Source organism: Botryllus schlosseri, chromosome 1, assembly GCF_051294905.1.
Source record: "Botryllus schlosseri isolate E-star chromosome 1, Bs_hap1, whole genome shotgun sequence".
Classification (NCBI taxonomy): domain Eukaryota; kingdom Metazoa; phylum Chordata; class Ascidiacea; order Stolidobranchia; family Styelidae; genus Botryllus; species Botryllus schlosseri.
Window position 1 is genome coordinate 7120617 of NC_137236.1, and position 13422 is coordinate 7134038.

Genomic DNA, 13422 nt, shown 5'->3' on the forward strand with positions numbered 1-13422 from the left:
TTCTATCAAAGAAGGCTATACCGATGCAGTACAAGTACGACCACGTTTATTCACGACCAAACCTTAACAGAACTACGACACGCGAAATACTAACGACGGTAGGAACACAGGAAAACAATCAACGAGCATGAGTCATCATTGACAAACGCAAAGTAATTCCACAACACAAACATCAATGCTGTATTGGAAACAGAAAATTTTTGTACAGGCTGCACAAACATTAATATCATGTTTAGTATTAAAATATTTCGTATGATTTTGAGACTTCAGTTTTTGTCTGATGAGGCCATCTCTACGTTTGAATTCTAAAACATGGACAGATGCATCGGTGACCACTGTCACAATGTCCACTGCCTCGTTGTGGCAAGGATGACAGCCGTAATGGTGAGGATCTTGGGTTTTCCAGCTCGAGATCTGACAAGGTCTTGATTTCAGGCGGCTGTGCAATATCTTTTTTTAGGTTTGGTTTCATTTATATATCCAACTTCAAAGTCGTAAATTTGAATTTGGTACGATGTGGTTGATCCAGCATAGCTGCAATCTCTACAAGTCTTCGGACGCTTTTCTCCTCGTCACCAAGCATTCCCAGCTAAACATTTTCTGGGTGATCAAAATAAGCATTTCTTTGTAGCATAGATATTGCAAGAGAACGAATTCATGTATCAGGCAGCTTTGTGAGAGAGAGAGAGAGAGAGAGAGAGAGAGTCTTTATTTTCATCAAACCAAAATACATAACACACGGCAGTGGTGATGGTACAGAAAATATGCATGCACACTGCACAGTATTCGGTATTAGGTAGGAATGACCGATAAGACCGTGAAGGTCATCTAGTCTGATCACACCAGCATCAAACAGGTACACTTGACTCTAAGCAGTCTGGCTGTAAAAAATGTTACAGTAGTTAAAAAAAATAAAATAGAAGAAAAATTAAACGATGGTATAGCAAATGATCAATGAAGCAATGTCTGGACGAGGTATGGCAACAGTGTTAGTGTGACGATAAGAGGTGACCAAGTAGGGCTTTTTGGAATCTATTATAGGGCAATTCACGGATATGTGGTGGTAATGCATTCCAGATGATAGGTCCCGAGTAGTCGATGGACCTCTTAGTTAAGTTGCTATTGGGTGGGGGTAAGTAGATCTTTCCATTAGACGAGGAACAGGAAACTATATCGTAGACAATTTTTGCGCCATCAACAACGGAATTGTGCATTTTTATTTCAAACCATGACACAAAATAGACTTCCATGCGGAATTGAGCAAGACATAGTTCAGATTTCTCGATGATAACTCTGTCCCACACAGTACCTTGTAAATTTGGCATGTGAGAGTCAACAATCTTGCATGAACGATCGGCTCAGCCTCTAAATATTGCAGATCTGCTTCCAATTGGCGACTTAGATGGATATATAAATGAAACCAAACCTAAAAACAGCAACATTGACACCAGCATCAGATTCTTCCGAATTCCAACTATGAATATCGATTCTACATCTTCCAAATTGTCAACTTAAAATCAGACATATCGAAAAGCCGCCTGCAACCATGACCTTGTCAGATCTCGAGCTGGAAAACCCAAGATAATCACCAATTTCGCCCAGATATTCTGGCCACAACCAGGCAGTGATGACTAAAGCATCTGCGCATGTTTCAGGATTCAAAAGTAAAGATGGCCTCATCAGACAAAAACTGAAGTCTCGCAAATATTTTGTTTCCAATATAGAATTGATATTTTTGTTTTGAATGTGGATCTCCAATTTTTGTGCTTTCAATCAGGAGCTTTGTGATGCATGTGATACAAACCCTACAACAGCATGTTGGTAAAAATGTCTTTACAGTGACTGTTTTTAGGTTATCGAAATCGCGAGGCCGCACTACCGATGAACGCCGTTTTAGGTACAGTTTTAGAAGTCACTATTGATGCCCGAGCCCTATTTATACTTGGAGGGGGCTTCATTTGTTTGAGCAAGTTTCGAAAAGTAGTTGCAATTGATAAGGTATGTTGCTCAGTCATAAGATCAATCACTACACGCTTTTGACATCCCACCCACTGCTTCAGTGCTTAATTTGCGTGTAACTTTGTTCTGTTCATTTTCAAGAGTAAGTTCTGTGGAAGTGAGATAGAAACATATTGCTTCTGCATCTTTTAAGCATAAAACTGACTTTCTAGTGTAAGCGGTTATCAAGATATGGCGAAATTGGCTATTTTCGGCTCGCTCGGTGAAAGTGCACGACCACTAGAGGGCGTACGAAACAAAATTGATGACAGAATTTATTTATTTGCTATTTGGCACCACATATCAAGATTAGGCATGGGCAAAATCGAGTACCTGAGTGATTCGATTCTGAATCACGTAATATGCTTCGAGTCGAGTATCACTCGTTATGACGTCATAAGAGAATGTAATACGTCAAAGTTCAAATATGTACCGTTTATGCCCCCACAAGGAATATAATGCCTTTTATCCGTCTCATAAATGATAATTTGGTATTTTTTCGACCATACCGATTTCATTCCACTTGGTGACAATGTTGTGAGATAATCTTGACTTCGGAAATGTGCTACGTCCTGTAATCTTCGTAGCTTCGTACCATATGTTTCGTGTGCTACGATACCGCCAATCAAGGTTTCAAGGCTTCACCAGTGAAAATTAGTATCGAAACTATAATACTCGTTGATAAATTAACTTTCAGTGGCGAGAAGCGTATAATTTCAGTACTCGAAAAAATCGTATTTTACTACTCGACTCGAATCATTAAAATTAATACTCGATTCAGATTCGAGTACTCGAATCTTTGTGCCCAGCCCTAATCAAGATACTTTTTCGAAATTCAAAAATTTTAATTTTTCACTCCATCCTATTACGCCGTTGTAAGCAACAGATAGGACAAACGCAGAGGGACATTGAATTTCAAGCCTAACCTGAACACAGTCGTGTCCTAAATTTAGTGTTGATATATTTATAGAAATCTGCTCTTCCAAAGCCTCAGGTCCAGCAAACAACAACATAATATTATTCAAAATACTGAGACAAAGTGAAAATGTCAAAATAGTTGTTGTAACTAGAGCAAAATAATCAAAACATCTGTAAGATCACCTGTACATAGTAAGTGTTAGAATTTGGAATCTAAATTGCTGTTATTACCAAGTCAAGAAAGAGACCGTATTTTGGCGTTGGAAATAGTCAGGATTAACATATCTGCCAAAAAGCAATGCTCCTTGTCCTTTTTATAGAAGTGACACAATTTTCATTTTGCAAATATGCCACGACCCACCACTCAGACTCGATCTCCTTTTAAGCGGCGACAATACGGCAGGTGTAAGCCTAGCGGTGCATATCAAACCATAGTTCGTTTTCATGAGCACGAGAATGCCAAATGTATGTATCGTAAGCTTGGTTTGTTTTGAACTAAACGGTTCTTCTGTAACAAAATCTATCCAGTTGTCTGAGCCTGTCTGGAACGCATCTGCCTTTTTGGGTCAATTGTTTGATTTGGGGTCCGAGTTGGATTGTTGATTGGGGCCTGCAGCGGGCTTCAACTGGACACTAGATGTCGAAAAATTGAAGGAGGCGCTTTTCGTAATGAGTTCTCCCTCGACAAATTTGAAATTTTATTCGATGTCTGATTCCGTCGTCGTGACAAACTTGCGACCCAGGCAGGGGGTCTTGGGTTTGAATTTGACGAACTCTTCGTTTGATTGAGCCGCCACATTCTTACTGGCTTTGAAACGTCGCACAGGACTGGGCCGGTTTACGTCCTCCTCGGTCTGCAAAAATACTAGGGGGTCAAGTCAATACTAGCATTGGAATCACGGGATCAACTCTACTGAAATCACGAGATATCGAGAAAGCATCTATCAGAGCTGTAGTAGCATTTGCTTTGCTCTTAAAGCAGCGTTACAATATCAGCTTACTGTCTTGAACACGCTACATTGCCGTGACGATAATACCAACTATGGCACAACTATGAACTACACCAGTGGTCTTAAATATTTTTTTTAACGGTACATCATTTTAAAGGTCACGCAAAATTTATACACCTCAGTTAACAAAATACATCGAATCCGTCGTAATCCTAATCGGAAGGCTGCAATCCTTCGGAAACGCTAATGCTAAAAACTAATCAGCGTTCGAGATTACCACATCACGATCTAACGCTGGTTTTCAACGGCAGTCTACGAAACATCTTCAGAAAACCGGAAGCCGATTGAATCATATAATTTTTGATATTGCAAGCTAGGGTAGATCATGTGAAGCAATTTTGCTTCTAATTTCTAAAACTTCATGGTTTACATCAGCCGAATGACCGTTTAACACAAGATATCAGATTGCACCAGCTGACTTTTTGCCCGCAAACCATTTAGTCAATGGGTAGAGCTATTGTTACAAACATTTTGCTGTTTAGAGCTGACATTGAGGTTTGTGTAAAAACAGCAAATTTGGAATAGAAAGGTCAAACAGAGTGATCATAATCAGAAAACGCCTTAAACAATGATATTTTCGGTGCTGTCACAATTTTGAGTCTGTATTACAATAAATGTATGTGACTTGCAAGTGCATATTTCTACATCGATAATCTCAGGGTTGGGGAGTAAAAATCCAAATCGTGGGGTTTAAATTTTAATCCCTAAATCCCAACCCTTGTGAGGAATGACCCAAAAAAACTCACCATCTTCCGTGGGACCCGCACTTATTCTGGTATCCTATCTTGAAAGAAAGATTGCACGGATGATAGGAATCAGAACTTCTACTTTTCAGAGTTCTGTAAGTAGATTTTGTCTACATCTACAACTACCTCACGTGGTCGGTTTTTATATTCTTCCACTTCTATTTCCACAGATTTTTAGGAAAAACTAGTTGCTTGTTACAATTTGGATTTCGCAGGAGATTTTTGATGCTCGCAATCTTTCCACTAGGCCCACAATACTATATTTTTTTACTATTTGGAAATTTTCTACTTGTACTTGAAAAAAAATTTACAACACTGCTTACCCTTTCAGTCGAGTACCAACGACGAACACTTTGCCCACATCTGCTCCTGAAACAGCGATGTAGAATCGCCGCCAAGCCCAACCTTCACCCACCTTTTTAAATCGGGATCAATCGACTTTTCCTGTAGGCGTTCGGACCAAGGGTGGGACCAGGGGCTCATTCTGACAGATCACTCCCGGTGGTGGGTGGTCCTTTGATCAATTGGGTGCCATGCCAGAAATCCATCCTGAGTGAGGGCGTTGCTGGAATGAAGGGGGGTAGTTTTTTGTTGGCAACACGAAGCAAAATGCAAACACTGATTCGATTACAATCATAATTGTAAATAAATAAATTAGATTATAAGTAAAACGATAACTACATATTATTTATAAATGAGATTAGAATCAGAAGTACATCTATACAGCTAACACACTTTACCTCAGTCCGAATTTACTGGAAAACCGTGCACAATATTTTTTGCATGATTTCTTTGTCAAATCAGAATGAGTAAATGCTGGACGTAGGCGTAGGTAGGATGTAAATATCTGGTGTGCCAATGCGAAGGATAGCAACATCTTACAAGAAATGACATCATGGTATAGAAATCCATTCAATTTCAATTGATTCATTTCACACTGATACTGTGAACATTGTGAACAGAATGTTTGCGATATCCTATACCGTTGCCAATTCTGGACATGTTACACAAAATTACACAGAAACTCACCTGTAGTCATCACTATCCCTCGAAATCTTGATAAAGAGATCTTGTCTTTTGGCAGGAGATAAAGCCTGAAACAAAATCTCATTATTATCCATCAGGAAGGATAAGACTAGCACTGCTACTTGAATGTGTCTTGAACAAAAACAGTGAAGCTATTGAATAGTTTTCCACCAATCACCTTTAACTGTATAGAGCCATAAGATGTGAAAAATGCTCTCTTCTTGGATAGGAAATTTTTTACTGTGCAGGGTGTGTTTCACTTTGATTTACTCATTCATCTTTATGGCATCACAGAGCCGTTCTCGTGCGTGTCAAAACCATTATTACACATTCCCCAGTGCTCAATGTCTGACGTCGATGTATTTTTCCGTAACGCAGAAGAGGTCAACCACAATCGCCTCTAACGAATACAGATCAGTGCATGAATGCAAGCTTTTAAACGGGTTCTCAAGGAGAATGTGCAGTAAACGCGAGGATAACCCTTAGTTCAAGGACTCGTCAATTAGCAAGTAGCCGTTGGACAGATTCGCTTGCGGTGAAAGAATATCATTTTGTTCAAGTCGCCAACACCGAGTTTACTACAATGCATTGGATCAAGTTTGGGGACCTAGGGGATTTGAGATGTGACATCTGACTTTTTATGGGGCGGTATACGTAGGCCTATAGCAGTTTATCGTCAGGAGGTAGCCTACTTTGGAAATTAAATGGAGCAACTAAGTGACCAACGGGAAATGAATAATGACAATAGAAATACATCAAATTTTCAAAAATATATTTAGTTACCGCGAGCCGTGTGGTATTTCAGCCATTTTTCTAATGTTTCATTCATGAAAAAGATATAGAAGATATAAATTCATAGTGTAAAAAGTAAGCAGTTTCCAGTTTCACCTAAAAACTTATAATAAAAGCTGAAGTACCGTAACCAAAAATAAAACCACTCGAGTGAGTCGTAAAAGCAGGTAAAACCAACTTGAGTATTCTGAAAAGCAGAGGAACTTTCTCGTCGATCACCTCTGGATATGAGCTGGTAATTGTGATGTGAATAGAATACCGATGTCCATCCTAATTGTGGGTTGGAAATACGCGGCCCGATAAAACTCCCTTGACTCTGATCCAAAGAAAATCTTTGCCTGTTACGAGAAGGAAAGGATAGACCGGGTTAGAATCGGTTTAAATTCTAATTTCACAGACAGAAATACGATCGTTACTAGAGGTTGAGTTAAGTTTATTGTTGATAATTTTATCATTTCAGAACATCCCCAAATAGCTTCGATGGCAAATAATCTAATCCAAAATCATTGATTTTGCAAAAAGATAAATCCAGAATTGCTCACTTTTATCTCCCGCATAAAATTCTCACGCGTTGATGTATGTCAGAATCCAACTGATTGAGATCGGCTGAGATTATCATGTAAACTGCTTTTATCACCGAAGCCATCTTATAGCAGACGACTACACCATTAAATTATATAATATAATATATAAATATGAATATGATGATCGTCTGATTGCAATCCACTATAACAAAATGAAGAGTGGTTATGAAAAGTAAAATCAATGAATCTATATACAACACAGATTGCTCAAACCTGACTATCATACCAGAAGATGTGGTAGGCCTATATGAGGAGTTGCCTATAGTCGCCTCATATAAACACAATCGAGTAGGATAGGCATATAAACTTGTAACTAGTAACCTAAGCTCTATTTCGAACACATATTGTTGTAAGCATACCTTTTGAAGAGTGAATAACTTGAGTAAATATCTTATGTGCCCCAAGATGGAAGAAAACATTCACACACATTCGAAATTTTAGTGCATTGAGTCATTGAATGCCGCGGGTTATTTCATACTGAATAATGGGAAGTGAAAAATTTAAAGGCCCTACAGTAATCAGTAGCTTCCCCGCTCCTGATATTGGCCATATAAATATTTTGGAATGAATTGCACAAGTTATCAAAATCATCGACCATATCTATATTGAATAAGCAACTAAGTATATATGATGGGCTGTATCAACTAGAATTGCCGGCAGTATTATTATACACTGTGGCAGTGTTGGGATCAAGTCACAACCTTCGAGTCACGAGTGATTTCGAGTCATTGCAGATTTTGACTGGAGTCAAGTCAAGTCACTCGTTTTTTGGAGGTGACTCGAGTCAAGTCACAAGTCAAGTCACGACTCAAGTCAAATTGAATTTTCGAAGTATGAATGATGATGCAAAGTCACTACATTTTGCTAACTGGTGAAAGACAGAATAATTGGCCTTTGGCCATTTAATTAGATAGAATCTAATAACAAATATAAAGACAAATATACATGCAAAAGGTGTTGTATCGCTCACGATGCTCATAAAATATGTGAGTAACTGTGTATACCTACATGTTACAGTCTGTTATTACCAACCACAATAGAGAATCGAATACGAAGCCTCGACAAGTTGAAACAAATTGATATGGTACAGTAGGCTACACTACACATCTGCACATCCGCGAGAGTATACACATAATATTTGTTATTTCGATTTAAATTATTCTTAAGGGTTTGTAAAAGTGAGCACTGAGTAAACATGCACTGAGCCGTCTAAGAAAAAAGATACGTTGCTATTAGATTAATCTACTACTATACTACGACAACGTAAGCTGTGATCGTGTCGTTTGCGGTCAGTAAAGTAAATCAGCGAATGACTGATTGCCCTCACATGTGACATCTTCGTATCGCGAAAAATCCGAACATATATATAATGAGGTGATTTAATCTACACCGTTGACTTGAAATTGACTCGTTAATTCTGCTCCGAGTCACGAGTCAATTGGCATTTTTGAAGCGCCGAGACAAGTCAAGTCAAGTCATTTTTTCAAAGTGACTCGAGTCAAGTCAAGTCAAGTCATACGAAAAAGTTGACTCGAGTCATCCCAATACTGCCATTAAATGACACGTTATCCAATATCGTGATCTTCTGATTGCAATCCACTGTAACAAAATCACGAGTGGTTATAAAAGTAAATCAATGAATCTATATACAATAGGTTGCTCAAGCCTGGCCATCGTATCAGAAGATGTGGTAGATAACGAGTTGCCGATAGTCGTCTCATATAAACATAATCGAAATGGTTAGTGTGAGTATGCGAGAAAATCCGGTATCTTGATCATAGATAGCGAAAAAATGACACCTTTTTATTAGGCTCACCCAAATTCATCAAAAACAATGAAAATAAAAAGATAAACAAAAATTTCATCCGATTTAATTTCGTGCTTAATCATTGTTAACGCACGATTCTCATAAAATAAGACAGGCATATAAACTTGTAGCTTGAAACCTAAGCTCTATTTGGAAGTGCATACTGTTGTGAGTATTCCTTTTGAAGAGCGAATAGTTTGAGCCAATATCATGTGCGGCTATACAAGGAAGAGATCATCCACACTGATTTGACTTTTTCGCGAGCCACTGAGTGCTGCTGGTTTTTTCATATTGAATTATGTGAAGTGTACGACTTATGAGGCCGACAGTAATCAGTAGGTTCCCAACTCCTGATATTGGCCATATAAACCGTTGTGGAATGAATTTTCCAAGTCATTAAAATCATCGATCATATTTAGCCTATATTGAGTAAGTAACTACTGTAAATATATGATGCGCTGTATCAACTAAAACTGCAGACAGTAATCACGGTATTATGCGCTTTTGTATATTTCCACAAAATTACAAGTTACTATTGCTATGACATTCATCAAATGGCACAAATCTACCAAAAGTAGGTTCCACATGCCAAAATTTCAAAAACTCGACTAACAAAGTTCTGCCGCTTTGAAACAAAAAATGCACAATCTTCAAGGCAATTATCATGGATTCAAAATGAAATGAATCAAAAATTGTGCTCGTGAGCGACTTCATTTTTTTATTCATGTCTCAGCTGCAGACTTGTACAAACTACTAATCTAGTTAGTTAGTTGATGGTCAAGAGTAGTTCTAGTTGCAAATTTTGTAAGCGAGTAGTTTGGCGTGAATAGTGATACTGGTGTTCTGTTGTGTGACGTTCTTGCAGGTATTGCTAGCTTGGAGTCAACACTACTAACAATGGCGTAGCCAGGGATTGGGTTTAGGGGAGATTTCTCCATTTGAACTACAAATCCCGTTCTTTTTAAACTCAGAGTAATTTGCATTACAAGTACCCTACTGCACTTGCTTCAGAACTGAGAAGCCAGTAATTTGCACAAGTTTGCTGAGTTAAGTGCAATCTATCTCTTCACAAATGCGGATTTGTAAATTCGACAACACTTATCAACTTTTGGCTTCACTACAGTCCATTTATCTTGCGATATATCATAATTTTCAATTGCATTAGGGGTTCCTCCATCTGTTACTGCAAAAATGCACTTGCCAATGTGATAAGCACAAACTCGACCATGACAAGCATTCATAGAAGATAATGAAGTCCATTGAGCTGAAGTAACATCGTAACATTCTACGCTGTTGACTTTCTTTCTTCCTCCACTCATCCCACCGATCACAAATATCTTTTGTTCAACTGCAACAACACCACTGTAAGACACAGCATATCTCATTGGGTCGAGATCAACCCACTCTGATGAGGATGGAGTGAATCTGCAGAATGATGAAACTATGACTTCATCTTGCCCTATACCTCCGATACAATAGATGGAATCATTCAATGATACAAGACTTGTGAAACAAATCGCGGCAGGTTTGTCTTCTAGTTGAATCCATTGATTCAAGGGTGGGGTGAATACCTCCACCACACTTGTTGCTTTAGGAAAACTTCCTCCAATAACAAATAGCAATCCTGACGAAGTAACTACACGAGGATAGGTTCCATGCTCACAAATCATATCTTTCTTCCTTTCCCATTTTGAATTTTTGGTCTGAAAATTGAGCCGATGAACTGATTTATTCCCACATAAAACGTAGATATACGAGTCTAGAGAAATCGCCGAGAAATGTGCTAAATTTTTAAACTTCTCATCATGAAACTTCTCTACTTTCTTAGTTACTGGATTGAAGGATTTGATACAATTTGCTTCATCATCAAAAAGAATTATTAATTCATCTTTGCCGATCTCTTCGTTTGTTTTCTGTGATGCTTTTGAAGCCTTCAAAAGATGTCCAGTGATCAACTTGTACAGTCCTAAGTCGTTACTGATGACTAGGTTTGTTTCCAAAACGCGTTCTAAAAATGCCGGAGAGACTTCATCAAACTTGATTGCTTCAAGAAATTCGCACAAATGTTCCTGATTTTTGCGATTTTTTTCAACCCAATTGAACAATAACGTTAGTTTTTCTTCTTCGCATAACTTAAATTGTTCTGACTTCACAAAATTGAGGATGCTAGTTTTTTCAACGATTCCAAATTCTGGTTGGTTGGATATTTTCACGATATTTTCAAGAAAAAATGCTCTACATCGCGTAGAGACGGCATCCAGTCCATACATATCGGCAACATTTCTTGTGGAAAAGTAATTCTCTACATTAAGTGATCCCTCCAAAACGTCAGATACTGCCTGCTTCACGTCTTCCAACTGCATCATTATTGCGACATGAATAAGATCATTTATCTTTTCATCAGGAATCTCAAATTTGCCCGAATATATGAAATCGATGCAGCTTTTCACACACATAGAATCGACCCCTTTCAAAACAACTTTTCCTTCACGACTCTCTTTTGTATCGTGCTTTAACATAGCTTTGAAATAAGCACAACCAGCCGACAATACATTTCTGTGAGTGTAATAGACGTCATCTCCCACTTGAATTGTGAAATCACAATGATCGTTCTCTTGCTTCATTCGATGTAATTCTTCCATCATCTTCACTGAATGTTTCTCTACATTTGGACATACAATCTGCACCATGATTGTCAATCATCCACAATAGGCTGTACAGAATGATGCTATGATTATTATGATATAGTCAAGCACTGTTTTTGAAGCAAAGATGATTAGTAGGGCGATTTTTTTGACTTCAAAAAGTCAAATATTTTTTTTACCCCTGCATTTCGTTTGTATCGTACATTTTGCACTGTCGGTGAAGTTATCATTTGATATTTTATAGCTTGTTGCCTATTTTATAGGCCTACCGTTGCAGACGGCACATTGTCTGCTGATTGTGAATCATAAATGGTTTCAAGCCAACACACTCTCACTACTAATAAGCATTGGTCAGAAACGAAATTTAGCAAGTAATTTTGGGACTCCAACTCCATTAAGCGAAAAATTAGCCAAACTATGACTCCACAGTCCACAGCCATGGTTGCAGGGAACAGATAGGACAAAGTCAGAGAGACAATGAATTTCAAACGTAACCTGAACACTAGGGATGTTAAAAAAAAACTCTTGGATCAAGTGCTGGATTTACCGTTATGTGTTTAAATAAGACACAAGGTGATCATAACTATGTAAAAAAGAGAAACCAACTTGTGGAAATGAGTGTTTAATCTTATCTAAAAATTAAAGTCACGTATACCAATAATGTCAAAAAATAGGCGGGCATCCCTAAAAGACGGAAAAGCGGAAAAGCGGAAACAGCGGAAACAGCGGAAAACGAACCCTAAAACGCGGAAACAACGGAAACAGCGGAAACAATAAAAAAATGCCGATTCCTAAAAGACGGAAAGACGGAAATAGCGGAAAACTTAACCATCGATTAAATATCGGAATTTGATACTTACATAATCTGCTCGCTGCGGAATCTAAATCAGCGGAAAAACGGAGTGCAGCCTGAGCAGCGGAAACAGCGGAAAATTTAACCATACCAGTTTGAGGCAAATTTGACGGAAAATTTGACCATCGACTGCATAGCGGGCTTTGATACTGACATAATCAGCTCGCTGCGGATTCTAAATCAGCGGAAAACGGAGTGTAGCCTGAGCAGCGGAAACAGCGGAAAAGTTAACCATACCCGTTTGAGGCAAATTTAACGGAAGATTGACCATCGATTAGAGAGCGGACTTTGATACTGACATAATCTGCTGGCTGCGGAATCCATAGAAGCGGAAAACGGAGTGTAACCGAAGCAGCGGAAACAGCGGAAAAGTTAACCAAGGCCTACCAGTTTGAGGCGAATATGACTTTGATCAGTGGTTCCCAACCTTTTTCGGTGGCAGGGCCAAATTTAGAATTTCAGAGCACGGTTGGGGCCGCACGAATACAAGGGCAATGAGAGGAACCCAAAATAGTCACCAAAAGATGAAAATTGGCAGTATTCCGATCATTCGCTTGACGCCATTGGCCATTGTGTTGCCGCGCTCCCGTGGTTCTGAAGAATCAACATTTGCTGCCCATTTCGGAGTAGTTTTATTGCCCTGGCGAGATTTCAATTCGTATTTTTGGAATCAGTGCGATACTTGCTTTCTATAAACACCGACATATCAAATTATTCGGACGCTTGGGTCGCGAGCTATAGGACTACCAATTATGTTGCTATTTATCATCTTAATCGGGTGTCCCTTTAAGGCAGCTTCGCTCGACTAATCGCGCCAAGCGCGAAAAATTTATATAATATAATCGGGAATTCCATAGATATTGGTATCAACTTTTATCCTCTCTCTGCTCACGTAATCAGATTGACAGGCTGAGCCGAGTCAGTTGTGTTTGAAAAGGTAGGAACACTCAATCATAATTAAACATCTTCGGGCGTATACCCGTTGGCAGGAACGAAACAGCACTTCGTCAGGCCAAAAAACTTAGTTCTTGAGCTCCCATAGA

At 38.7% G+C, this 13422-nt stretch overlaps 3 protein-coding genes across 4 annotated transcripts in view; all 3 read right to left on the reverse strand.

Moving 5' to 3' along the window:
* The window catches only part of LOC145433270 (uncharacterized), a 223208-nt gene extending 216939 nt beyond the window's left edge, over nt 1–6269 (reverse strand). The window contains exon 1 of the mRNA XM_080310318.1: nt 5702–6269. The gene's annotated coding sequence lies outside the window, so the exon portion shown is untranslated. The remainder of the gene's footprint in view (nt 1–5701) is intronic.
* LOC145432885 (uncharacterized) overlaps nt 1–13422 on the reverse strand; it is a 202393-nt gene that overhangs the window by 109723 nt on the left and 79248 nt on the right. The window lies entirely within an intron of this gene.
* Nucleotides 9940–11571, reverse strand: LOC145438466 (kelch repeat and BTB domain-containing protein 12-like). Its single transcript, XM_080315802.1, has one exon. The coding sequence runs from the start codon at nt 11569–11571 to the stop codon at nt 9940–9942; it is 1632 nt and encodes a 543-aa protein (XP_080171928.1).